Below are 26,517 nucleotides of genomic sequence, written 5' to 3'. Positions count from 1 at the left end.
AAAAAAAATTAAAAGGAGTATGCTGATACGAATCGTGAGAATAATATCAAAGGAATTCTGTCCAATGTTTCTATGGAGATAATTTTAATAAAATTTTAAGCGCAATTTCTGGGAGACTTTCAAAACCATTTTGGCAAAGTACTTGAGTACTTAGGTATTACTGAAAAGGATTTCAAAACAATTCTGACCTTACCTATAAAGCAGTTCAAAGGAAATTATCGGATAAGTTGGAGAAGAGTGCGACGGTTTTTCTGAAGAGTGTACCAAGGAAATTTTAAAGAATTTTTTAAGAATTTCATAGAGAAAAATGGACACAAAATTGAGCCAATTCTTGCCAGTTTGAGGGAGTTATGAAATTGGAGAGTGATTTATAAGTGATTACAAGAGGTAATGCTAAGAACTCTTAGAATGTTACTGGAAAAGTTTAGATATTTTCAAGATTATTCTAGGGGAATAAAGAAAAGAAATATGATGGAATTCTAGAATGATTCAAATTGAACTAAAAAAAAAGGCGAATATATCATGTGAAGAGTTCCAAGTATATTCAGACTAAAAAAAAAATCATGATCTGGGACGCAGGAAAAATATAAATTCCGGAATTTAGAATCATTGCAAGATTCTGATACTTTAAAAATGAAGCTATCAGACTTTAGTATTATAATAAAAGTGATCTTTGGCATAAAATTATTCGTAATGGTCATGCGAATAGTGGAGTTACCCGTAGTTTAGGTAAACTGTGTGAGTTCCACGATGTTAGGCTTTGATTTCTACTTCAGCCCGGTGAATTTTGCTTCAAAATAAAATTGCCTGCTGGTCTGCTGGGTGTTGTGTGTTGTATGATGTCAAGAATTAAACTGTAAATCTGATCAACCTCAGAGTAGTATTAGAATTATATCGAACTAATAAAATCTAATATATTCTGGTACTGCATCAAGTAGTAAGGACTACATCGACTATTAGCTCAAAAAATCCATCCCATCAAATTTCCTTGACTCTTTGCTTCTCATTCTATTAAAAAAACTTACAGTTTAAAAAACAATTCTAACTATATTTTCTGTTGTTTTTTACCCACATTTAACTCAATTTTTTAAATGCTGTGTAATGGATATTTGAACTTTTTGGGCACACCGTGTCAATACTTTTAAACTTTTGGAAGATTTTAGCAATGCTTACAAGTTATTTGCTTTATATAATTTATTTAAACATGTAATTTATAACCATTCTAGTACTTTAAATAAATTTCAGATGATCATACTGACCTATTTTTACAGGAGATTGGCACATCACTTTGATTTCAATAGCATTATGTTAAAAAGAGGATTTTTGGAGCATTCTAGATTTTTCCAGATTTTATATTTTACCTGGTCCAGATTTTTCTGAAAATGACCTGGCAACGTTGATCGTAACTGACACCGATAATCACTCGGACCATGTTCGGAGGTAGAATCTTCACCGGCGTTTGCTTTCCTACCATCGACAGCGCCCCAGCTTTTACAGGTGTTCTCTGGTCGGCACTGCTTTTCGTCAGAGACATCATACTTCTCTCCATTTGTCCGATCATTGGACTGTCTGACCGTGTGGACATATTAAACCCCACCTCCACCAGGGAAGGCTGATTCCGGTTCAAACTCCCACTGATGCACGCTCGCTTCGTCTACTTACCACCGTCCCCTGTGGTTCATCCGAGTCCTCAACATACTCCAATCCAGTGGAAATTATTGTCCTGTCGGAAATTGGAACTGCCTCCCTCGGAGAATGTTCTCGCTCGAATTTGGGAGTAACGAACCGACAGTTAGGATCTGGGATAGGATTCCACTGCTTGTTGTTTTTTCGTCAAAACAAAATATGTTAACTGTCAAATAAACCGGGTTGCCTAACATACCATAACAAAAACAAAAAAGCAGTCTGATGACACTCTCGGCACTGCCGACACAGCTGTGGCACACTGAGAAAAAAGTTGGCACAATATAAGTGTGTAGAGTGACCACCCCTTGGGGACCTACACAACTTTTCTAGATAGCAGTTCAAGAAAAATCGTAATCAAGAATGAGTAAATTTAAACTCAAATATACGTAAATAACACTCACAAAAATTTACTCAAATGCGAATTGGAGGATAATTCCGGAGAACTTTGAGATTTGGGCGAAATTGCTTTTGTAAACAAACATGTCAATCGCTGATTTCTCGCGAATAAAAGAACAATCTCGTGAACAAACTTTACCAAATGATAGTGGAACCATTCATTTATCTGTTTGTGTTGTTAGTTTTTGAGATTGAGCTTTAATTCGCGAGAAATCTTCAAATGAAGTGTTTGTTTACAAAAGCAATTACGCCCTAATCTCGAAGTTCTCCGGAATTGTAATATTCCACGATAAATTTTTAGATATTTAAACCGAGGGACTTAAAAAATCGAAATCCGTAGGACAAACAAGTTAAGAAAATTGTGCGGTCTGGTGTTATTATTATTAATATTATGATCATTCTTTCTAAAAAGTGTAATAGTGAGATCTGTGAATCTGTGAAAATCTGTGTGTTTGTTAGAAAACAAAGAGACCCGATCTAGAACTGAACTGAATGGAACTGAATAAATCTCAATAAAATATTAATCAAATTGCCGGACATCGGAAATCGATTTTTTTTTTCAGATAGGTAAGTTAACAAAAAACAAATGACTAAACCTGGTTGTTATGGTTATGGTTAATGGTTATGGGATTAACACTATACTAATTTAAAAAAGTGTCAAGATCTTGGACTTATGAAACTGCATATTTGTTTTGATTTTAGACTTAATTTATAGAATCTCGGAGTTAAGAATTCCGAGTTTGAAGAAATGCTCAAAATATCGAACTAAGAATTTATTTTGACAGAATTCGATACATTAAGAAAAAATATTCAAATCAAATTTCCGGTTATTTCTCGGTTTTTCCCGATTTTGATTCCCGGTTAATTCCCGGTTCAGTGGCTACCCTGCGTAATGTTTTTCGGCAACACAGTCGTTAGAGAGGCATATCATATGACATTTTAGTTTCGTACTGTATTTTGATAGCTTATGTTACGAGGGTGAGAAGGGAAGGCAATGGATTATCCCAGAAAATACGTCAACTACTGTGACCACTGACAACACTGCCTGTTCCAGACAAAATAGAAAAACCGATAAATTTCAAATGGCTTGCAACCTGGGGTTTTAAACAACACTGAATCCTAAATTAAAAAAAGAAATAATGAGTGCGAAACCTTGCCAATATTTTTGGTTTAGAATATTGATAATATTGATAAGTTCGTAATTCGTTGAACCTTAAATGATTCAAAATCTTGTGTTTTAAACCGTGGATTTTTTACAAAATTTTCCTAAGTACGAAACCTTGAAACTGAAATACGTCCCAGAACCTTGAAGAAATGATCCATGTCATGGAACTTTCAACTGTGTTTCTAGTTAAAAAAAACTTTCACTGGATTTAAAATGCTCAACTGCCTTCTTAAAAAAAATCATTGTTTCACTTTCTAACATGATTGGCGAAATAATTATAGTTTGTAATGCAGTTATGAATAAGGATTGAGAAATATTTCCCTGAGAATCCATGAATTCTCAGATCATAAATGGAATTCCCTGAGGTTCCCTAACTTCCTGAGAGAATTAACTCGCAAGCAAATATGGCAAACAAAACTCACGCTCACGCATTTTCACTCACAACGCCAACAAATTAGTTCCAGTTTATAGCTCATAAAAACTGCTCAAATGTCAATTTATAGCATGCTCATGCATGTTGTGCAATGAGCATATTTGTATCTACATTATGTAGAACTAAAATTTCAGTATGTAGGACATCATTAATTTTAACAAAATACTTGTACCCTAACTGTTGTGTGTCGCAAACTTCTCACACTGACTGACAACGCTGACAACAAACCCACATTTCAAGGTCACAGCAAACGGATCATTTAAAGGACCATTTCCTTTTGATCCCCATGTCTGTGCCTTCCCGAAAAAAAAAATAAACTCCAAATTGTGAGGTTAATTTCGGCCATTGAAACTCCCCAAAGCGGACATTTATGAAACGCAAAAGGCTACTTACTGCTGTTGAATAGCTCGTTGAATCGTTTCTTGGCCTCATCCACCAGGCCCAGGTTGTTGGACTCCAAATCGGAAAACAGCTTCGTCACATCCATAGCAATTTTTCTCTAACTGATCGGTCGTCGTAATTCTGCCTTCTCGCGTAAATATCCTAACCACTCCTCTGCTGCTGGCACTACTCGTCTCCTCTCTGTCCCACCAGAACCTTACCCGTTACCCGTCGCCGTTGTTTCTCCGAAAAATCCTCCCGAATCGCTAACGTTGGGTTGTCTTCGTCGTCGTCGTTTCGCTCTTCTACGCTCGACTCGTATTATCATACTTTTCCACTATTTTTTTCTGTTGCTGCTGCTGTTGCTGGGTTCCTCCCGACGTTTATCGATCCTGCACAGCTGGTCATCATCAACACCATCACTTTCCGGAACAACCAGATCCTTGCCTGCTAGCGCTTCCAGATCGGAACATGTTCCACTTCCAGCAGTGCAACTTTACGCCTCGGGAACGTGTTTGTTCGAGGTAAAGGTAAAAAAATGAATCGGAGAACCACCACGAAAAAATAGTACCAAATGTACCAAGAAGGAATAGGTACGGGAAAAATTGCTACACACAGGGCACAGAGAAAGAAAACAACTTTTGCTTCTTGAACAGCCGTCCCTTCGTTCGCACAGCACAAACCGCCACCGCCACCACCGCCGCCGCACCCACTTTCTGTCTTCTTTTTTCACGCTGCAACCCTTCCCTCTTCGATTCTACAGCACTACCTACTGTCCTCTGCCTTCTTTGTGATTCGGTGCTATACTTGAGGGAACCGGAAGTTCATCTGGAATCTCCTGCAGTGTCTCACAGTAAACAGCAGATCGTGCTACGAGTTGCTAGCCGTGCCACGCACTTAACAATTTGTAGGAAGAAAGAACGATTTTTCAGGGAAAATGGAAACTTTTTGCCTCACTCTTCCCATTGGAAGCAGATCACACCATATCAATCTTCTATCCACCACTCAACACTTCCAATCTGATCGAACTCCTCGTATACGACTGACTGCCAGAGAAAGAGAAAAGAGGAGAAAAGCCGAGGCCAGTAGTTTTGTTTTGTCAGTGGTCACAGTTTTTTGACGTTTATGTTGTCATCTAGAGTAACATTTGAAATGGGCCTATGTCCAAAACGTAAACAAATCGGGTTTTGATACCATTCTTTAGCACCGCTTGATAGCTACTAATCGTGTAAGAAAGTTCCGCATAATCGAGAAAAATCATTAAAAATAACTCGATTTTCGAAACGGCCGATCAACGAAATTTTTCGATTCATTTATAGGCCCGCACGCTAAAACGGCCAACCATTCATTTATTTCATTTCATTGTTAAGCCTAGTGACGTAGAAGGGCCGATGATTGAAAAATTTCAAACCAAAGCTAGGCCCTACTGCTTGAGGCAGGGCCGATGATTTGTTTTGAATTTATTTGACGTTGCGAAAAGGCTTAGCAAAGGGCCTACCATTTCTGATGACAAGCACAACGGCGTAACAAAAAGGGCCAATCCATTGAAAGATTCACAAAAAAGGCTTATTAATTTATGAAATTATATTGTTATCGATTTTCATATATTTTTGAAAGGTTTTCGCATATTTTGGATGTTGTATACTGAGATACAGTTACTATTGTTATTGTGAACAATATAAATGCCTAAAATACTTCAATTTTCTTAAATATGAATTGAATAGAGGCGGCCAAAATTTAAAATTCATTTTCTGGTTTGTTTACGTTTTGGACATAGGCCCATTTCAAATGTTACTCTATTATTTATTGTTTCATATTATTTTTTTTTCGTGTTGCATTCGTTGCATTTTGATGCAACACTGTCACTTTGGAAGCATTGAAGCTGAACAGAGCTGTGCTGTTGATGCGGGTTAAGGCTAAAGCCCTCTAGTTAAAGTATGGACGACTGTCACCACAGAACTGAAAAAAGCTGCGTCCTCCTCTTGATCTCATCGGCCACTACCAGATCCCAGCCCAGAATGGCCAACGAAAGAACTACCGTCTTCTACTTGGTCTTCTACGCCTTTATCACCACCAACCGTTTCCGCTTGGCAGGTCCCACCGGAAAATGATTCCATTCTTATTCGTCATGTACAGAAACTGATCATTACAGTGCTAACATTTGAAAACGTTGCAAAAGCCATTTGTAAACAAATGGTTTGTGGGCCCTTTACTCGCTACCTGAAGAACGCCCACGCAAACCAACAGCATAGTCAGGAAGGGGAAAATTTCCCCTACCCGATGTTGCTGTTGTGTCGCGTGGGTGTACTTCAAGTAGTAAGTAAAGGGCCCACAAACCATTTGTTTACAAATGGCTTTTGTGCCGTTTTCAAATGTTAGCACTGATTATTAGTAAAACACAGACACGTCGGTGACAGATGCTGTCAAATACATTTGATATTTCGATATTGTTGAAATAAACATGCGTTTGAATTTAATTCAAACATAAATATGTATTTTAGTTTTAAAAATGCTTTCAATTTGCTTTGAATGATTCATATGTTTAGAGTATAAACATTTTTATTTTTGATTTAAATGACCAAAATTCATATCCGTGTCACTTTCGAATAGTACTTCAGTGGTTATGATCTTCCGGATTTCTTGTGTGTGAGTAGTTTAGGTGCAAATCAGTTCAGATGTGTGGAAAATCATAAAAAATTTAATAAGACAATGATACGCCTTTTTAATGCACCACCAACGTAGAGTGCGCCACGCGAGTTCGAGAAGAAACGTCAACCAAACCGTTTGTTTACATCAGAATAACTATTTTTCACAACGCAAATTAAACATTTTTCATTCAACATCTTGCCAATTTCCATCGGTAATTGTCTTATTGTACGATTTTCAACAGATCTGAACTGATTTGTACCGTAACTATTCACACACAAGAAATCCGGAAGATCATAACCACTAAATCACTTTTTTAATTTTCCATTTTTCTCAACAAAAATATTCCTGAACATCCAGCAGGATCTTTGCAAAAACGTTACAGAATTAAATTTTTCAACTGTAGATTAAAGGGTGATACGGTCAAAATTTGGTCAAGGGAAAACGCGTGTAAATCGGTGAAATCGTTTATTTAAAAAATCAAATTAAATTTCTTTTTCTAGTTCAATTTGTATAAAATTCAGGAAAAATATTCAGTTAGGCTTCCGCTTTTCCAAATCCGAATTGCCGGGCCTTACGCTTGACCCCTGCCATCAGATTTTATACAGCCACCTTGTCCACCTTCTTCGCCGCAGAAAGCCAGTTTGCCTTGAACTGCTGCTCGCCCTTAGCAGTTTTTTTGGTCTTCTTTAGGTTCCGCTTGACAATAGCCCAGTATTTCTCAATTGGGCGGAGCTCTGGCGTGTTGGGAGGGTTCTTGTCCTTGGGAACCACCTGCACGTTGTTGGCGGCGTACCACTCCATGGCCTTTTTACCGTAATGGCAAGATGCCAAATCCGGCCAAAACAGTACGGAACAACCGTGTTTCTTCAGGAAAGGCAGCAGACGTTTATTCAAACACTCTTTCACGTAAATTTCTTGGTTGACAGTCCCGGAAGCTATGAAAATGCTGCTTTTCAAGCCACAGGTACAGATGGCTTGCCTAACCAGATATTTCTTTGCGAACTTTGACAGTTTCATGTGCTTGAAAACATCTGCTACCTTTCCCCTTCCTTTTGCCGTATAAAACTCCTGTCCCGGAAGCTGCTTGTAGTCGGCTTTGACGTAGGTTTCGTCGTCCATTACCACGCAGTCAAACTTCGTCAGCATCGTCGTGTACAGCCTCCGGGATCGCGCTTTGGTCGTCGTATTTTGTTTATCATCGCGATTTGGAGTCACTACCTTCTTGTAAGTCGATAGTCCGGCTCGTTTTTTGGCTCGATGCACGGTTGTAGACGATACACCCAGCTTATTTGCGGCATCTCGGAGAGAGAGGTTAGGGTTTCGCTTGAAACTACCGGCAACTCTCTTTGTCGTCTCAGCGGCTTCCGGTTTTCGATTTCCCCCCGATCCAGACTTCCTGGCTGTCGACAAACGTTCCCCAAACACTTTAATTACATTTGTAACGGTTGATTTGGCAACTTTTAGCGATTTTGCCAACTTTGCGTGCGAGTAGCTCGGATTTTCGCGATGCGCGAGCAAAATTTTGATACGCTGCTCTTCTTGCTTGGACGGCATTTTGACAACTGAAGAGTGAATTCCAAAATCAAAATAGGAGCAACATTCTACACACACACCTTCAAAATGAGGGGTGTTCAGGTTTTTTAAATGCAAAATTGAAAGAAATACGTCAAGTTGATATTGACCAAATTTTGACCGTATCACCCTTTAAGTTCTCGAGCATCTCAGATGAATCAATTTATCAGGAAAAGTAAAAAAGTGTTCCACTTCCTATGTCTCAAGGCGAAAATTTCTGCTCACAACACTCTTTTTGACGTTCTCTTATTCACCACTAGAGGTTGAATCGATCGTTTAGTTCCTATTAAAAAGGCCTATTATTACTGATGGGAATTGGCGTTGACGGCACCGTCGATAAATTGTTCTTCTAGAAAAGATTGACAGTTTCTTATGGGAGTTTTTAGTGGAGTGAAAGGATAGTACCATAGAGGTAACTCTAAGACCACTGGGTCCCGAAGAAAATCATTATTATTTTTGGCTCACTCAGTACCAGAACAACGGTCCCAAGCAGTCCCAAGCTATTTCACTCACCCCTGCATGTTCTGCATGAATCCACACACCCCTGATGTTATCTGTCAAACTTTCATAGCGAATCAAAACAAACATAGTGTAGTAATAGAATTTCAACTAGAATAGGGTACGTTAATCGTTTGCTTGGGACTAATAGGCTACTAAAGTGGTGAGCCAATTTAAAATCGTTAGTTTCGTATTGATTGTTGATAGTACGAAGTCCGCCATGTTTCACGCACAGTCTGCTTACGGATTTTACAGTAACAAAAAAACAAACAGTTTGGTTGACGTTTCCTCTCGAACTCGCGTGGTGGACTCTATGTTGGTGCGGTGCATTAAAAAGGCCTATATGGTGTAAAACATTGCAAAAAAATCAAAAAAAAAATTTAAAAAAAAATTAAAAATTAATTTCATCCGGAAAATCTGGCAACCATGCCATTCGAATAACCGTTACCTATGCCTTATTTGGCCGATGCGGTTGATACCGATGAAATTGAGACAATCAAGAAGATTATTAGTCATGGAAGAAGAACTCAGAATGGGTGCATAATGCACTGTCAGCAGCTTGTGAAGCGGTTTCTCAAATCTCACCAAAGAAAATCTTTTGTTTTTACCTTATTTTTGCACGATGGAGGACGATTTTTTGATTGTGTAATTATTTAGCCAGTGGAGGAACGGTGAGCGCAACATGGAACTAAATTTGTTTTCGTCTTTTTCCAGCCCGAGCGGATCGCCGGATTCCTACTGCCGGTTGTGCCTATCGGAGAACAATGTCGAGGCTTTGCTTGTCGCGGACGGTTTCCCGCAGCCGAACCAGATGCTAGTGGATCTGATCAGAAGACATATGGAAATTGGACTGTCTGCTCCGGTGGATAGTCCCTGCGGAATTTGCAACACTTGCCGGATGATGTTGGAGGAGTTTGAGCGCTTCCGGGAACGCTGCCTGCGCTGCGATTACGCTCTTACCGGAATTGAACGGCAACACGGGCAGGTGCTACCGTTCGAGTGTAGCCAATGTCCTAGCAAGTTTCGATTTAAAACTGAATTCGAGAAGCACTGGAAGTCGCTTCATGATCTTTACTATCACTGCGATGTGTGCGATGCTGCATTCTCGACGCAAAGTATGTTGAACGGTCATTCAAAGTTTCACGAAGGAATTGGCGAACAGAATGGGGAGGTCGAATTACATAACTGTTCGTATTGTCCTCGGATATTCTCCAACGACAAGCAGTTGCGATTTCACATTCAAGTGTTACACGAGCCGAAGGCTTCCAACGATTACGTTCCACCGGCGCGGAAGAAGAAAGATGATAAGCCGAAAGCTACGTCGTCGGAGGCGCAACCAGCTGTAGTCTCCATAAACATAATGAACTCTGAACCGGAGTCGGAGACCAGCAACAAACCGTACGAGTGTAAGACCTGTCGAGTTCGGTTCCATTTTATAGGATCCTTGACGCGTCATATAAATGATAAGCATGCTCAGCATAAGCAGAAAGCAGCTAACAGGAGGAAGCGAAAAAGTAACGCAATATCAGCAGCACCTGTTCTGGTGAATGAATCAATAGTCGTCGTTGACGAACCTGTTCCCGCGCCGGTGATGGTGGAGATTACCGACCATGCTATTGCTACACCGGATCCGGTGATTGCGATTCCTGACCTTGGTAGTTCTATTCTGGACCCAGCAATTCCGTTGATTGCCGATATGGCTATGCCTAGAACTAGCGCAGAAGTGGTCTCAGAAACATACGGCCAATTCCAAATTCCAAATGAGCCGGAATATGTTCCTGAGCTGATTCCAGCTTCCAAAGCGGAACATATCGAATATATGGCCTACAGTGAGCAGGAACAGATTCCCGCAGTTTACCCATGCTTCGTCTTGATGGAACGTTTGGATGAGAATTTGATTCCTCCCATACCGAACTCCGAAATTCCTTTGGGCAAATATTACCATGCCCTGCAGATGCAGTATGCTACTACGGAGGACCCAATTGATGATGAATTTTGGAAAAACTACCCTACCTACACCAGTAAAATCTGCAAGCAGTTTCGATGTGATATTTGTTTCACCGAGCTAAGTACAAAAATGGCCCTCTATCGCCACAAGCAGTACAAGCACAATCCGAACGTTTACCAGTGCACCTATTGCGACAAGGTATTCCCGGACAAGGCCGGCATCGACCGGCACATGCCTCTACACACGAACGATTATCCGCACGTTTGCGACGAGTGCCCGCTGGGATTCACGCGAATAGGCCTTCTGAACAAGCACAAACAAAAGTACCACGGGCCGGGAGCACTCCCGCAGAAACTGCACTACTGTCCGTATTGTTTGCGGGCTTTCAACAAGCTGTATCTGATCAAGAATCACGTCGCGTTGGAACACCAGGATCAGTATGAGGTGGAAGCGTGAGTATCTCGGTAGTTTTACTTTCATTTCATGTTGGATCTAAACAATATTAATCTCTTCTTTGGCCATTGCTCTTGATGCTATATATGTTGAATAAATAGTGGGAACAAATTGCTGTCAATTCAAAGTGGAGCGAAAGAACCATCCTTCCTTAGTTGTAAACGGTTGTAAATAATCTTCCACATACCTAATAGGCGATTCAACAATTACTCTCGTCCTCGAATACTTCCTATGCAGATAAACTGCGGTGCCTTAGGGACTGTTAATTAACTACGTAGACAATTTTTGGGACTTTTGACCCCCCCTCCTATGCGTATACAATTGTCCATACATTTTTTTTAATTTGTATGGACCGTGGATAATTGCTAAGTTCACAAAAACTGACGAATGGTACAAGGAGTACGCTAGAGATAAAGTATAAGAATTCTTCCAAATCCAACCGGATTGCAGGTCGAGACCGTGGTTTGTTGATATCAAACTGACCAGTCAACAAGTTCGTCAACTGAACCGGTTGATGGTCGGACATGACTGGTCAAAGTATTGGAAATACAAGATGAAACTACCGAACAGCCCAGACTGTGAAACATGTGGTGAATTATAAACAGCGGAGCACCTAATCCTACTACACTGTGGAAAATACGGAGACGTGCAGACGCCGCATGTGTGGAAATCGGAATCCTCCCTTTCCGCTATCCATCTGCGGCAGCCATTGCTACGAAAGCCGCTGCCCTCGCTACTAAGACATCCGGGAACGAAAGGGTCTTTCTCCTCAACGAGGAGAACAGAGCCCTCAGCACTGCAGCCAACCGTGACCTCCCCCCGGTGGCCAGGGTCCACTGGCATGATGAGAAGAGTTGGCGATCAAACGTCGTCAAAATAGATAAGCGGATTAAGAGTGGATTCCAAGCCGGAGATAACTCTGTAGCTTTGAGACGTTCTGTTGCAGAGCTTCTCGGTCGGTTTATCTGGGGCACGTTCATCGCTTTACGGACGGATCGCGTCGCGGTCGCGGGCTGGAGTTGGACTCGGAGTGGCAGGACCGAACACTGCAACGAGTCAAAGTCTACCGGAGGAGTGTTCCGTCTTTTCCGCTGAAGCCGCAGCTATTCTAGACGCAGCCATCACTCCGGCAGATCAACCGTTCCTCTTGTTAACTGACTCACACAGCGTCATCCAAGCGCTGGAAGCCGAAGCGCCGAGCCACCCCTGGATACAAGCCATTACACGGTACGCCCCACCTTCAACCGTATTTACGTGGATCCCCGGACACTGCGGTGTTCCTGGAAACGAGGCTGCGGACAGACTGGCGGGATCTGGTGCATCCCGTCCCCGCTACACCAGGAACGTTCCCCATCCTAGACGTCAGGCGTTGGATTGTGAATACTATTATGGAAGCCTGGCAGCAGGAATGGTTCCAGTCGCAGACCACTTTCCTGAGGAAGATCAAGGAAACCGTACGCTCCTGGCTGGACAGCCAAAAGTACAAGGACCAGTGGATCATCTCAAGACTCCGGACCGGCCAAGCGAGGATTTCCTGTTATTTGGGTGGGACACCTTTCCGCAAGGTTTGTTCAATTTGCAGCATCCCCGCCTCGGTGGAACACGTGCTGTGTGTCTGCCCGGAGTTCCAGAAGCTACGCCAACAACATGGACTCCCGGAGAACGTCAGTAATCTGCTTGGTTACGACCCCTGTTGGCTGCGCTGATCGCCTTTCTGAAGGACGCCCACTTGTATGATCAAATCTAGCCGTCGGTGGGTGCACTGATCGTGTTTTCCTCACCTTTCTATTTTTCTGCCGTCGGGATTTCTTCGCCGGACCGGGCACTGTCTCCTACGGTGTGGAGCTCTACTTTGTTCGCGCACCCAGTCCTCACCACAGCCCCGATCTAATCCTCACTTTACATTAAGTTTTTAAAATGTTGTCTGTCTCATTCGTTGGGTAATCAGAGCCAGTTATACGTCACGTTAATATCAAATTTAAATCTATTTTTATAGGCAGAATCTAGCCTGACCATCTGCTGTATAACGTGATGAACTAGCCTACGGCTAAAAATGACGGTAATAAAGAAAAAAGACCGGGTCCAAGGTGAAAGTTATTCGCAGCGACAATGGTAAGGACACTAACAGATCGTTTCAGAAACGACTTGCCAAGGCTGGAATTGTACATCAAACGGATTGACCGAGCGTGTCAACAGGACCGTCGGAAGAAGTGGGACGTCAAATCGATGGAGTGTAGCCTTGCCGGTGAGGACTATAAGCATGAAGAACCATGTATTCAAGAGCCGAGACGTAATTTTCGTCAACGAGGCGCCTCAAGCCGAGGCGCTACCTCTAGCTACAAAGAGCAGGCAACTTCAAGTTTGAACTTTCATGAGTCTGGATTTCTACGAAGCCATTCCGGAAGCAAGTCCGAAAGAACCAATCGAACCTTTTGATGAAGAATCTGAAGAGTCGTCGGATTCCGATGAGGATTTCTTTCCGCAAGCAAACACAAGCGCGCACGAATTTCCCGATCATGTCATTGCCGTTTCAATTTCGGCGCTCCCACCGCGACAATCTTTATATCCACCGAAGTCACAGGTGTTGAGGCGCGGGAGCGTGCAATTCCAGGCAAGTACCATGCCTTTATGTTTCCAAACAAAGACTTTCCGTTTCGTCATTCTACAGAACAACTTGACGAAGTCAGTTCGAGCAACGTCCAACAAGGACTCAAGGCATGCAAATGTTCAACGAAGAAGACTGGTGACCCGCAAACTCCAGAGGAAGCGTTACGAAGTGACGTGGCGTTTCAGTGGCAAGTCGCCATGGACGAAGAGTTTCGAGCGCTGACGGAGCTAGCGCAACTTCCGCCTGGCAAGAAGGTCATCGGTTGTGTTATATCCGTAACCAAGGCCAACAAGTAAAACAAGCTGTTGTTAAGAGCTACTATTTATTACGTCTATCTTGGTTGGTGGTCGGATAAAGAACCAATCTCTAACTTATGACAGTCAGGCAAGGCCTACTACCAACAATCAATACGAAACTAACGATTTTAAATTGGCTCACCACTTTAGTAGCCTATTGGTCCCAAGCAAACGATTAACGTACCCTATTCTAGTCGAAATTCTAGTACTACGCAATGTTTGTTTTGATTCGCTATGAATGTTTGACAGATAAAATGAGGGGTTATTGGTTTTTCCTATGTTTCGAGGGGTGAATCGATTAGCTTGGGACCGAAGAGAGTACCAGAGCTGTGCCAAAAAGTTGAGCACGTTTCTGCGGGACCTTCTAGTCTTAGAGTTACCTCTATGCTACTACATCTCCCCCTTTTAAAAAATGTCATAGGAAGAGAGCCATCTTGGAATTCTTGATTCTCGTACAGAACGTCGAATAAAGTCTCCAACTGCTTCAGATGACACGGGCTTTTGTGCGGACTGAAGTTCTCCATCTTGAGCAGCAGGTTCATGATCGATTGTCGAAAAAGGATTTTCGCCAGACGTACTTGCCACTTGACCATCAGCTTCGAGTGATACGGAACCAACAGAAATAGGGACATCGTGATTGAATGGCACTTCTGGATCCAACGGTACAGCGTCATCTTGAATTTCATCAAGCAGGATTTCCCATGGTAATTGTTGCGTCGCTTGCTCTGGATCATCAGAAGTGTGACGAGGGCGCATTTGGTTTACATGCGACCTCACCAGCTTCGGTCTCCCGTTCATGTCCAGTGCAACGATATAGTTGACGGAACCTTACCGTTCGATGACTCGACCAGGAATCCAGGACTTGGCGTTTCTGCAATGCTGTTCAACGTAGACCAGGTCATCTTCTTCAAACTCGCGCTTGACTGCTCCATGCCGCCAATTGAACTGTTCGTTTTGTTTGTGGTTCTTGACAGCTTCAGTTACAGGAACAGGTTTCTTCAGTAGGTCCAAAGTGGTGCGCACTGGTCTTCCGAGGAATGCTTCTGCTGGAGACGTCGACTGCGGTGTGTTTCGGTTTGGGATTGAACGATACACCGAAAGGAATGTCTGCAGGTGCTTCAGTGTGGGTGATCCTTCCCCCAGGATGGGAAGAATGGTGTTGACGTACTTCTCGTGCAGAGGCGTGCTTAACTTGCGAAGAAGCAATCTCACACGAGCGGCGTCATCCAGGGATTGGCCGTCCTTTGTAAAGACATCCTCGTACCTCGCATACCAGCCATCGAAGAAAACTCCTCCGTCCGGATCGTACTGGAAATCCTGGATCCTGCTTGCCAAAGACTCAATAATCTTCTCACTGCCAGCAGTCGGATTTCCCGATTTTCCAGGTTTTCAATCTGCTGCTGCTGCCTCATGATGGGATTCGTTAGCTGCAGGATAGCGTTCCGAAGATCCTCGTCAGACATTTTCTTGCTTGAGGTTTCTTGCTTCGAGGTTCGAGGTGCTTCCAATATTTTCCTCTTTCCTTTATTTATTTAACGTCGGTCTCTGTTCCGCAATCTAGTGCCAAACACCGACGGACATCGATTGCAATCCATTGATGGCAATCGAATGTGCAGGAAGACAGCTTCCACACCTGCGTAGGATATCGCACTCATTCATCAACACACATGGGCCGGGACCAACGGCTTACTTCCCTTCCGAAGGAAGACGTGACCAGAGATTTTTATGCCTCAGAAAAATCCCACCGACCTCGACTGGGATTGAACCCAGACCCATTGGGGTGAGAAAGCAGTTACGCTTACCACTACACCACCGGCGCCGGCATCAAAATTTTCCTCGTCGCCAATTGTTATATCCGTAACCAAGGCCAACAAGTAAAACAAGCTGTTGTTAAGAGCTACTATTTATTACGTCTATCTTGGTTGGTGGTCGGATAAAGAACCAATCTCTAACGTATGACAGTCAGGCAAGGCCTACTACATCTAGGCCTACTACAGGTTGCAAATGGCTTTTCAAGACCAAGCAGGACGAGAGGGGTAACGTGGCAAAGCAGACAATCTTCCGAGCTCTGCTGTCCGTTGACAGCCACAGGGGTTCATCGTTGATGTCAAAACCGCATATTTGAATGGAATACTCGAAGAAACTGTTTACATGCGACAACCGACGGGAAACATTAGAAACACTGGAATAAGAGACCAGCGGAGAAAAAAAACATGAATTTGGCAACAAGATAAACATCAAGGCAGTCCTGGCATCACTTGCATTTGTAACTGCTTGCGAGTGACTTCGCCAATGCTTCGACGAGCGAGTTCATTAGAAATTGTTAAACGATTTTAATACCTTACCTTACCAATCAGGCTAAGGCCTTGTTGTCCTCTGCTGTCCGAAGAAGTCGTCTCCACTCTACTCGATCCATGGCCACAGTTCGCCAGCCTCGTAGTCTGCGAAGGGTCCGCAGGTCACCTTCTACTTGGTCGATCCACCTTGCCCGCTGCGCGCCTCTTCTTCTTGTTCCTGTTGGGTCGCTTTCTAGAACCATTTTCACTGGGTCGTCGTGCGGCATTCTTACGACGTGCCCAGCCCACCGTAGTCGCCCAATTTTTGCAATGTGGACGATGGATGGTTCTCCCAGCAGCTGGTGCAATTCGTGGTTCATTCGCCTCCTCCACGTTCCGTCATCCATCTGCACTCCACCGTAGATGGTACGCAACACCTTCCGTTCGAAAACACCAAGGGCGCGTTGGTCCTCCACGAGCATAGTCCAGGTCTCGTGGCCGTAAAGGACCACCGGTCTAATCAGCGTCTTGTAGACAGTCAACTTCGTGCGGCGGCGAATTTTATTCGACCGGAGCGTCCTCCGGAGTCCAAAGTAGGCACGATTCCCTGCCATAATGCGTCTTTGAATTTCTCTGCTGGTATCATTTTCGGCGGTCACCAGTGAGCCCAAATACACGAACTCATCGACCACCTCGATTTCGTCACCGTCAATCTGAACTCGGGGTGGGAGGCTAACATTGTCGTCCCTAGAACCTCTTGCTTTCATATATTTTGTCTTTGATGCGTTGATGGCAAGTCCAATCCGTCTAGCTTCAGCCTTCAGTCTGATGTACGTTTCCGCCATCATCTCAAAGTTCCGTGCCATAATGTCAATGTCATCGGCGAAACCAAGGAGCTGGATGGACTTCCTGAATATCGTGCCACTCGTGTCTATCCCAGCTCTTCTGATCACACCTTCTAACGCGATGTTGAACAGCAGACACGAAAGTCCATCACCCTGCCGTAACCCCCTTCGAGATTCAAAGGGACTCGAGAGTGTCCCCGATAATCGAACAACGCACGTCACTCGATCCATCGTCGCCTTGACCAATCGCGTCAGTTTATCCGGAAATCTGTACTCGTGCATAATCTGCCATAGCTGATCTCGATCGATTGTGTCGTATGCGGATTTGAAATCGATGAACAAATGATGTGTGGGCACGTTGTATTCGCGGCATTTCTGCAGAACCTGCCGAATCGCGAAAATTTGGTCCGTGGTAGCGCGGGCACCCATGAATCCCGCCTGGTATTGCCCCACGAACTCTCTTGCATATGGTGACAGACGGCGGCATAGAATTTGGGAGAGTACCTTGTAGGCGGCGCTCAGCAGTGTGATCGCGCGGTAGTTGCAGCAATCCAACTTGTCGCCCTTTTTGTAGATTGGGCATACGACACCTTCCATCCACTCCTCCGGTAATATCTCCTCCTCCCAAATCTTGGCAATTACCCAGTGCAGCGCTCTAGCCAGTGCTTCACCACCGTATTTCAATAGCTCACTTGGTAGTTGATCTACACCAGTTGCTTTGTTGTTCTTCAGCCGACCGATCTCCTCCTCAACTTCTTGGAGATCAGGGGCCGGTAACCTGTCGTCTTCTGCGCGTGCTCCAAGGTCTGTTGCCGTGCCACCTTCGTTTTCTGCTGCTTCACCGTTGAGGTGCTCGTCATAGTACTGCTTCCACCTCTCAATCACCTCACACTCGTTCGTGAGAAGGTTACCGTCCAAGTCCTTGCACATATCGGCTTGCGGCACGTAGCCTTTGCGCGAACTATTTAGCTTCTCGTAGAACTTCCGTGTGTCGTTTACGCGGTACAGATTTTCCATCGCCTCGCGATCTCGATCTTCCTGCTGACGCTTCTTCCTTCGGAAAACCGAGTTTTGTCTGTTCCGCGCTTGTCTGTATCGCTCCACATTCAATCTCGTGCGGTGTTGCAGCATTCTCGCCCGTGCTGCATTCTTCTCCTCTACTAACAGTTTGCATTCGCCGTCAAACCAGTCATTTCTTCGATCCGGGATTGCAGTACCTAGTGCCGCTACAGCAGTACTACCTAAGGCTGAACGGATGTCCCTCCAGCCATCTTCAAGAGAAGCTGCGCCAAGCTGCTCTTCCGTGGGTAGTGCAACTTCCAGCTGCTGCGCGTAGTCCTGGGCAACTCCGGTGTCCCGTAGTTGCTCAATGTTGGGTCGTGGCGTTCGACTTCGACGTGTGTTATGCACCGTCGAGAGTTTTGAGCGCATGCATACTGCAACTAGGTAGTGGTCCGAATCTATGTTCGCACTGCGGTACATGCGGACGTTGATAATGTCGGAGAAGAATTTCCCGTCGATTAGAACGTGATCGATTTGGTTTTCTGTGTGTTGGTCAGGTGATCTCCAGGTGGCTTTGTGGATATCCTTGCGGGGGAAAAAGGTACTTCGAACTACCATACCCCGGGAGGCTGCAAAGTTCACGCATCGTTGGCCGTTGTCGTTCGATACGGCATGCAGGCTGTTTGGCCCGATTGCCGGTCTATACATTGCCTCCCGTCCTACCTGAGCGTTCATGTCGCCGATGACGATTTTGACGTCCCGTTGCGAACAGCCGTCGTACACCTGCTCCAGCTGCGCATAGAACGCTTCTTTCTCGTCGTCGGGTCTCCCTTCGTGTGGGCAGTGCACGTTGATGATGCTGTAGTTGAAGAAACGGCCCTTAATCCTCAACTTGCACATAATCGCGTTGATCGGCTGCCAACCAATCACGCGTTGGCGCATCTTACCCAGCACTACAAAGCCGGTTCCCAGCTCGTTGGTGGTGCCACAGCTCTGGTAGAAAGTAGCCGCTCGATGCCCGCTTTTCCATACCTTTTGTCCCGTCCAGCAAAGTTCCTGCAGTGCTACGACTTCGAAGTTGCGTGGTTGAAGTTCGTCATAGATTAACCTATCGCAACCCGGGAAGCCGAGCGATTTGCAGTTCCATGTTCCGAGTTTCCAATCGTAGTCCTTATTTCGTCGCGTAGGTCTGTGCCGATTGTTCCGATCCGTATTTCTTTCTTCGGTATTTGCAACTTTGTTTTTTTCCAGGGCGGCTTGTTGGGCCTGCCCCAACCCCCTGTCTCGCCGGGGGACCATCGTGCACAGCTCTGTTTAGAGTCCCACGCTGGCACTAGGACGGTGATCAGCCGCTCCTAACATGGAGAACAGACGCTGTTTTGAGCCGCACCTCCATGGTGAGCAGACGCTCAGGTTTGGTGAAGCATTTCCTCTATCACCGTACTATGGTTACCGCGCCAGTGTTCGCGTCGCACCTCTTCACTTTGCTATTGCCGGACTGGCAACATTGCCCAGGCTACGCCAACCAGCTGTGTCCATGTTTCAGCTGGTAGTCTTTTGTTATCATATGACTCGAGGAGGCGTGAAGTAGGAACTTGTGAGGACCAGGGCTAGGTATTCCGCTCCTTCCAGGTTGTCAACTCACCATTTTGTAGCCCAAACGATTTTAATACTGCTCCCTAATTGAAGCAAACCATTTGTAAACATTGCAGATTGGAACCGCTTTTGACAGTTCGATTGGAATCATAACAGTGTCTCCGCTGGTCTCTTATTCCAGTGTTTCTAGGAAACATCAAGGGTGACGAAAGAACTGTCTGCCACTTAAGCAGGAGTATGTCAATCAGCTCGCGTATTGGCGTTGACGGCGACTCTGTAGCTCTTTACTTACCTATATCGTAAAATCCATAAGCAAACGTCAGACTGTTCGTGCAACATGACGGACTTCGTACTATCCTTTCACTCCACCGAAAAATCCCATAAGAAACTGTCAATATTTTCTAGAAAAGACGATTTTTCGACGGTGCCATCAACGCCAATGGAACCGGAATTCAGTTTTCAAAGACTTGGGATTTCAGCCAACGAAATCGGATTCACGCTTGTACGTACGACGGGCGAACGGTATGTTTACGTACATTCTTATCTACGTCGACGATATGATCATCGTGACAAAGACGGAGCAGGAATTCAATGCGATTTTCAAGAACCTTCAAGCCAATTTCACCGTGACGGATCTAGGGGATCTAGGAGACATTCGTCATTTCCTTGGAATGAAGGTAGAGAAAAGTGCATCCGAAATACAAGGTAAATTAAGCGACGTACATCCAGAAGTTGGCAAAACGTATTGGTGATCGGTGATAGTTAATAGTCACACTAAATGTGTTATAACTCTGTAGTCTGAGCGTACTATAATTTGAGAAGTGCGTCAGGTGCAGGCGGTGCAGGTTTATAGTACGTTATTGGGCTTAGAGCAACCGTACCAGTCGCTGCCATTTGCGACACTATTTTACCTACGCACAGCGTTTCCATTTTGGCTTAATCACTCCTCTCCACACTGGTCGTTGCTATCAGAGTCATAATTTAAGTTACCGTTTTCCACACCGGCAAAACAAACTTTTGACCTTTATTCAAAATAGCATTGCTACCGGGTTGCTAAATTTATGAACTCACTACTTCCCAAGGTGCGGATTGCTATTTCCCCCACCTGAATAACAACCCCCGGTACGCAAGTAGCGTTATGATAGAGGTTGGTAAATGTGCATTATTTACTCATTGGTACGGTTGCTCTTAGTGCATCTTGGTGTGTTATCACACCAAAATTTAGATTCAAGTTCCAGCAAACTAAATTTCTGAACTGGTTCCAGCAAAATCACATTTCACCGACCATCCAGCATTCTGAAATGTTTTGCTGGATACTCGGTAAATTGTATTCGATCTGTCAAATGAAATGCCAGTTCTAGAAAATTCAATTTCACTCGTCGTATGTTTGATTACCAACTAAAATATTCGCAACAAATTTGTTCCATTCTAGCAAAATTTGCTTTTGGAAATGATGTTTAGTGTGTCACCAAGAAGTAAGTGCAACATTTTTCAAGTATATTTATAAAAATCCATACTGAATTCAAGAAAAAATATCGTTTTTCCCCAATGTTTGCAGCTCGAATCAAAATCGCAAGATGACAGGATCAGAGACACGTTTGTCTGCTTTGCTATAGAAATTAATCAAAAAATTGGTGTACCATGTACCAGCATGATATATGATAAGCTTTGAATAAATAAAGATATTTAGAATGATTTTGTGACATCCAATGAATTAGAAACTAAAATTTTCCATTCCCTTCAACTGTAAATTAATTGCTGCTTCTATTTACTGAAGTATCAGCAAAATTTTGCTGGGTTTTCAGTGATGTGCTGTTACTTAATTAACAGATCATTTTACTGGTTATCCAGCAAAAATATTTTGCTGGAAGGATTACTGAACTTCCAGTTCGGCAAACCCTAATAAAAAATAACCTTAAACGAACGATAACCCAAATAATTGAACTTTTCCACTAATGGTTTGGAAGATACCCAGAACACGTCGTTAAGCAAAATAACCATAACAATTTTATTAGGAAAGTCCAGCAAAATATTGCTGGTTTACGGCAATTAGGTTCTGCAGCGTGACGTCACAAATAAACTCAGTGTTAATCGGCTGAACCTTTTTGACAGTTCAGTGGTACTGTTTACAAGCACTTAGTCGTTTTTTCAAAAAAAAAAATCTAAAATTTCCGAATTTTAACTTGAAAATTGTCGAGGAACAGCGCATTGCAAGGATGTTGCTCGTGAACATTGCAGAAATGTGGTTTACATCTCACTGCAGTCTGAAAAATTATCGAGAAAATCCACCCAAGAAAAAATCGGCTAAGGCTCTGAACCATTTGGTGGATTATTTTAACTTTTGGTTAAAATTTGACAGATGGAAAGTTATCGATTAACCCTGCTATCCGAGCGTGGTTATTTCTGACAGACAAGAAGTTAAATTTTGACGACCCTGGCTCGAAAACCGGTCGATCGACAGCACGGGGATTTTCGAACATAAGAAATAACTTTCGAAATGTCACTTTTAACTACGAGTTAAATTTAACTCGGCAAATGGTTCACAGCCTAAGTCCACGTAAACAGTACCACTAAACTGTCATCAGATTGAGGTTAACCCCGACGGTGCAAAACCTAATACAAATTGGGTGTGTACACTGAAACAAGGATCATAGTTAGAAATACTATTTTGCAGAAAACACTTATTATCAATATAACCACGCTTATTACTGTTAAATCTACTATGAATTCAGTATAGTTGACTACGAATGTAAAACAATTTACTATGATTTTGGCGAAACTACTATGCTTGCTCAAAATGCATAGTAATTTTGATAGAAATAATAGTAAAATTAAATGAAATTGTTTTCTGCACAAATCTATTGGTGAGGGTATTTAATTTAAACCAGCAATATAGTATTTTTGCCAATTGATTTTGTATCAGTGTAGGTAGTGAAAATTTTATAAGTTCCTTCAGTCTTCATTTTGTCTGTGCATACTGCTCATTACTTTTGCACTACACAGAAATTCAAAACAACCCAAAATTAAGTTCTTTTCACTCATCTCCCATGTTCCGTACACTCAAAAAATATTCAATTCTAAATAGTATAAAAGCTACGCTAAATCGCAACTCTCCTGACCGACCCATAGCTCGGTATAAAGGGAGAGAATACGCACTTAGTATAAAAATGGTTTATACATTGAATAGTATAAAGTGCGTTTATGCAGTTTTTGTTTATTGTTGGATAATCTAAGGAATGTATACATATTTGAGCACTGTCTTTTCAATGTTGTTATTGTTATTATTGAGAATCAATACAAAGAAAAATCCGAGGAAAAATTATCATGCGAAATAACGTTTATTTTTCCGAATTAATATTGCAGTACATCTTGTGCCGTCGACAAGTTATTCAGCCTGACAAAAAAAAAACATCTGAATCACTACGCTGTACATGGCATTCCCTTCGTCGTAACAAACCAACTTTACGATCAGAAAGGTAGGCGTCGTTTGTTTTACGCTTGGAAACTGCAGTCATTAGGATGCCGAAGCTCAACATCAGTTAGGGGAGTGGGAAATTCGGCAACTGACTATACGAATGCATTGATGATAACTGCACTGAGCCAACGGAGGCTTGCGGCCAGATTGTGACTGCCGGATATTTGCCAGTGCATCGTATCTGCTGCGATCGATTCCATACGCATCCTACGTCGTCCAGAAGTCGAACACCAGAGCGTTGTTGTTGGCGAATAGTACAGCCAGTTTTACGTTATGTGGATCAAAGATGTTTCTAAAGGAATGAGGGAACCATTATCAGAATTTTATAAAGCTTGAAGTCGTAGTGAAACTGAGCCTATTGACTGAATTTTGAAGTGTTACCTCCAAGAACTCCTTTGTTTTCCTTATAGGGCACGGTTGTATCTCGGGGAGTGTCACACAGCACAGATCATCGGCTTTGTTGTTGGTGTAGCATCCAGAACAAGACCATGACCCAGCTTTCGGTTCGAACTGGTCGCCAAAGCCTGATGGGGTTGGTCCGAAGTTGCCTTGATTGGTTCCTTGGGTTTCCCTCAGCGATGATGACGGCCGGTGTATTCGAGGAGGTGAATCTGTTTTTTAAACAATGAAATTTATACAGTATAAGCTGGACCCGAAGACCACGTACATGCTATTTGGGAGGTCCAGCATTATAAACCTGCTCATACTCACCCAACAAGCCGGAAAGATTTAACGATCATTCTTCCAATATTTCCAAATAAATAAAGACACAAACAATAATACTGAACGAATGACCACTATAGAGTTTTACATGATGTGTGAAACTTTGCCATTTTTTGTATATTTACCTCGTATACACTGAATGCATTCCGCAACATTATTCTAATTAAGTATAATTTTAAGCCAACCCGCATAAACGCGAACCATAAATTGACCTTACCCAAAATGGTTAAAAATTGTTTATAATCCCTGCTAAACTTTAACTGAAATGGTTATGGAACTTTACATGAACGTTTAATGATAAAGTTTCAACCTTATGTATTATGGTTTTTTGGAACTGGACCTTACAAATAATGGGTTGTTAAGAACCATTACCATTCCAAATTCTTGTTTTCTCCATACATTTTCAGAAAGAGAACTATATAAGAACGTTTTTAGTTATGATTTGAGAACATTAATGGTAATGGTTATGGTAGTCAGTAAGATCCATTAATGGTTTTGTATTATCGCTCAACTTTACGTGGAATATATCGTGAATTGGATATCAGTAAATTACAGGTACCAATTCGCGATATATTCCACATAAAGTTGATCGATGTTACAAAACCATTCGTGGACCTTACTGACTACCATAACCATTACCATTAAAGTTCTCAAACCATAAGTTAAAAGGTTCTAATATAGTTCTCTTTCCGAAAATGTATGGAGAAAACAAGAATTTGGAACGGTAATGGTTCTTAACAACCCATTATTTGTAAGGTCCAGTTCCAAAAAACCATAATACATAAGGTTGAAACTTTATCATTAAACGTTCATGTAAAGTTCCATAACCATTTCAGTTAAAGTTTAGCAGGGATTATAAACAATTTTTAACCATTTTGGGTAAGGTCAATTTATGGTTCGCGTTTATGCGGGAAGCTTTAATCCAATCAATGTATAAACATTACTTAACCATAAAATTATTATTTTTTAACCTTTCTTCATTTAGTAATAATTTTGAGTGTACGATAAGCCAAATTTGGGTAAATCGGCTCAAAGTAGTTTGCATTTAAGCACGGCAAAAAAAATTACCCATCGCTAAGTTATTTTCAATTTTTTCTACCCAAAATTAAGTTCAATTAACTCAAATTTGGGTATATCGCATATTACTCAATTTTGGCTTCTCGTACGGAACTAGACGTTTGAGTCGAATCTTTCGTTCTATTTTTGACAACAATAGCGAGAGAAAATGAAACGGGCAGAGGTCAAATAACTCAAATTTGAGTTCAAAAAACCCAAGCGGTGGGTAGTTTTGTTTTTCTGTGTAGGATTTAGATATTTCTTTTTGGTGTTGATGGTGACTCTGTAGCTCTTTACTCCTTTGGTAAAATCCATAAGCAAACGTCAGATTGTGCGTGAAATATGACGGACTTCGTACTATCCTTTCACTCCACAAAAAAATCGCATAAGAAACTGTCAATCTTTGCTAGATTTTTCGACGGTGCCGTCAACGCCCTTTGCGCGTGCAGCGCTCACACGCACACACATCGAACACACAAAATTTGATTTTTAATCAGAACGATCAAAACAAACACCTGCACGAAGTAAACACAAAAAAGAAGTGACCAACCAAAACAATCACGGAACGGAGCAGCAGTAGTTTGGAGTTTGGAGACGGTATAATATTTAAATGATATTATTAATAATAAATAATAAAACTATCGCATTCCTGGAATTAGTCGCCAGGATGAAAATCAGCAGGAAGCGATCCTCATCCAAGCGAAAGTCTCGCCGGGATTCAACTTCATCCTCCGACAGTAGTAACAGCAGTAGTAGCGATAGCAGCAGTGGAAGAAGCAGATCCAGTTCCTCCAGCAGCGACAGTAGCAGCAGCAGTTCAAGAAGTGGGAGTCGAAGCAGCAGTCCTGATCGTAAAAAGTCGAAGAAAACCCGAAAAGATGATAGGAAGGAAAAAAGGAAGCTCAAAAAAGCACTGAAGAAGGAAGCCAAACGTGAACGCAAGGAAGCCAAAACCCGAAAGAAAGCATTGAAAAAGCAAGAGCGGGAGCAAAAGAAAGCCGAAAAACGGCTCCGTAAACAGCAGAAGAAGGAGCAAAAACGAAACAAACCAGCTGCAACTACTTCGGTGGAACGGCCTCCCGAAGATGACTGTGGCGTTCCATTGGACCTGATGAATACTCGGGCGCGGGCACCGGAGACCAGGGAGCAATATGAAGCGCGCCAGGCTGTCATCCGGTGGGTGGTCGATCCGGAAACGGGTCGGACACGGCTGATCAAAGGCGACGGGGAAATCCTGGAGGAGTGCGTTAGTCGAGAACGGCACCAGGAAATCAACCGGCAGGCAACGGCCGGCGATGGGGCGGAGTTCCAGCGGAAGACGGTCGGGTGGAAGTTCGATTGAGGTAATTTCTTTATTTATTTAGGGCTATGAATAAACTACTCTGCGTTGTAGTTTGGGGCCGCTTCAAGCAATCAATTTGGCAAAGAACTTCCAATCATTACAGTCAACTCTCCGCAA

General features: G+C 42.9%; 3 protein-coding genes across 3 annotated transcripts in view; 2 read left to right on the top strand and 1 right to left on the bottom strand.

Moving 5' to 3' along the window:
- The window catches only part of Tsc1, a 33,759-nt gene extending 28,692 nt beyond the window's left edge, over nucleotides 1-5,067 (bottom strand). Inside the window, exon 1 of the mRNA XM_065220190.1 lies at nucleotides 4,074-5,067. Coding sequence (XP_065076262.1) covers nucleotides 4,074-4,167 — 94 coding nt within the window. The 5' untranslated portion in view covers nucleotides 4,168-5,067. The remainder of the gene's footprint in view (nucleotides 1-4,073) is intronic.
- Nucleotides 5,068-9,315: 4,248 nt separating this feature from the next.
- Nucleotides 9,316-11,307, top strand: LOC135699640 (zinc finger protein 423-like). The gene is made up of 2 exons (XM_065219935.1): nucleotides 9,316-9,425; nucleotides 9,495-11,307. The coding sequence occupies exons 1-2, from the start codon at nucleotides 9,403-9,405 to the stop codon at nucleotides 11,182-11,184; spliced, it is 1,713 nt and encodes a 570-aa protein (XP_065076007.1). The 5' UTR covers nucleotides 9,316-9,402; the 3' UTR covers nucleotides 11,185-11,307.
- A 14,259-nt stretch (nucleotides 11,308-25,566) lies between these two features.
- On the top strand, nucleotides 25,567-26,430 carry LOC135699624 (ADP-ribosylation factor-like protein 6-interacting protein 4). The gene is made up of 2 exons (XM_065219933.1): nucleotides 25,567-25,655; nucleotides 25,718-26,430. Exon 2 carries the CDS (start codon nucleotides 25,726-25,728, stop codon nucleotides 26,398-26,400), a length of 675 nt encoding a protein of 224 aa, XP_065076005.1. The 5' UTR covers nucleotides 25,567-25,655; nucleotides 25,718-25,725; the 3' UTR covers nucleotides 26,401-26,430.
- Nucleotides 26,431-26,517: the final 87 nt, after the last annotated feature.

Source organism: Ochlerotatus camptorhynchus, unplaced genomic scaffold (genome assembly GCF_037179485.1).
Source record: "Ochlerotatus camptorhynchus isolate MF236.1 unplaced genomic scaffold, CSIRO-AGI_Acam_v1.1 ptg000010l, whole genome shotgun sequence".
In the NCBI taxonomy this organism is placed as follows: Eukaryota; Metazoa; Arthropoda; class Insecta; order Diptera; family Culicidae; genus Ochlerotatus; species Ochlerotatus camptorhynchus.
The sequence above is the reverse complement of the archived record's forward strand: the minus strand, read 5'-3'. Positions and strand labels throughout refer to the sequence as shown.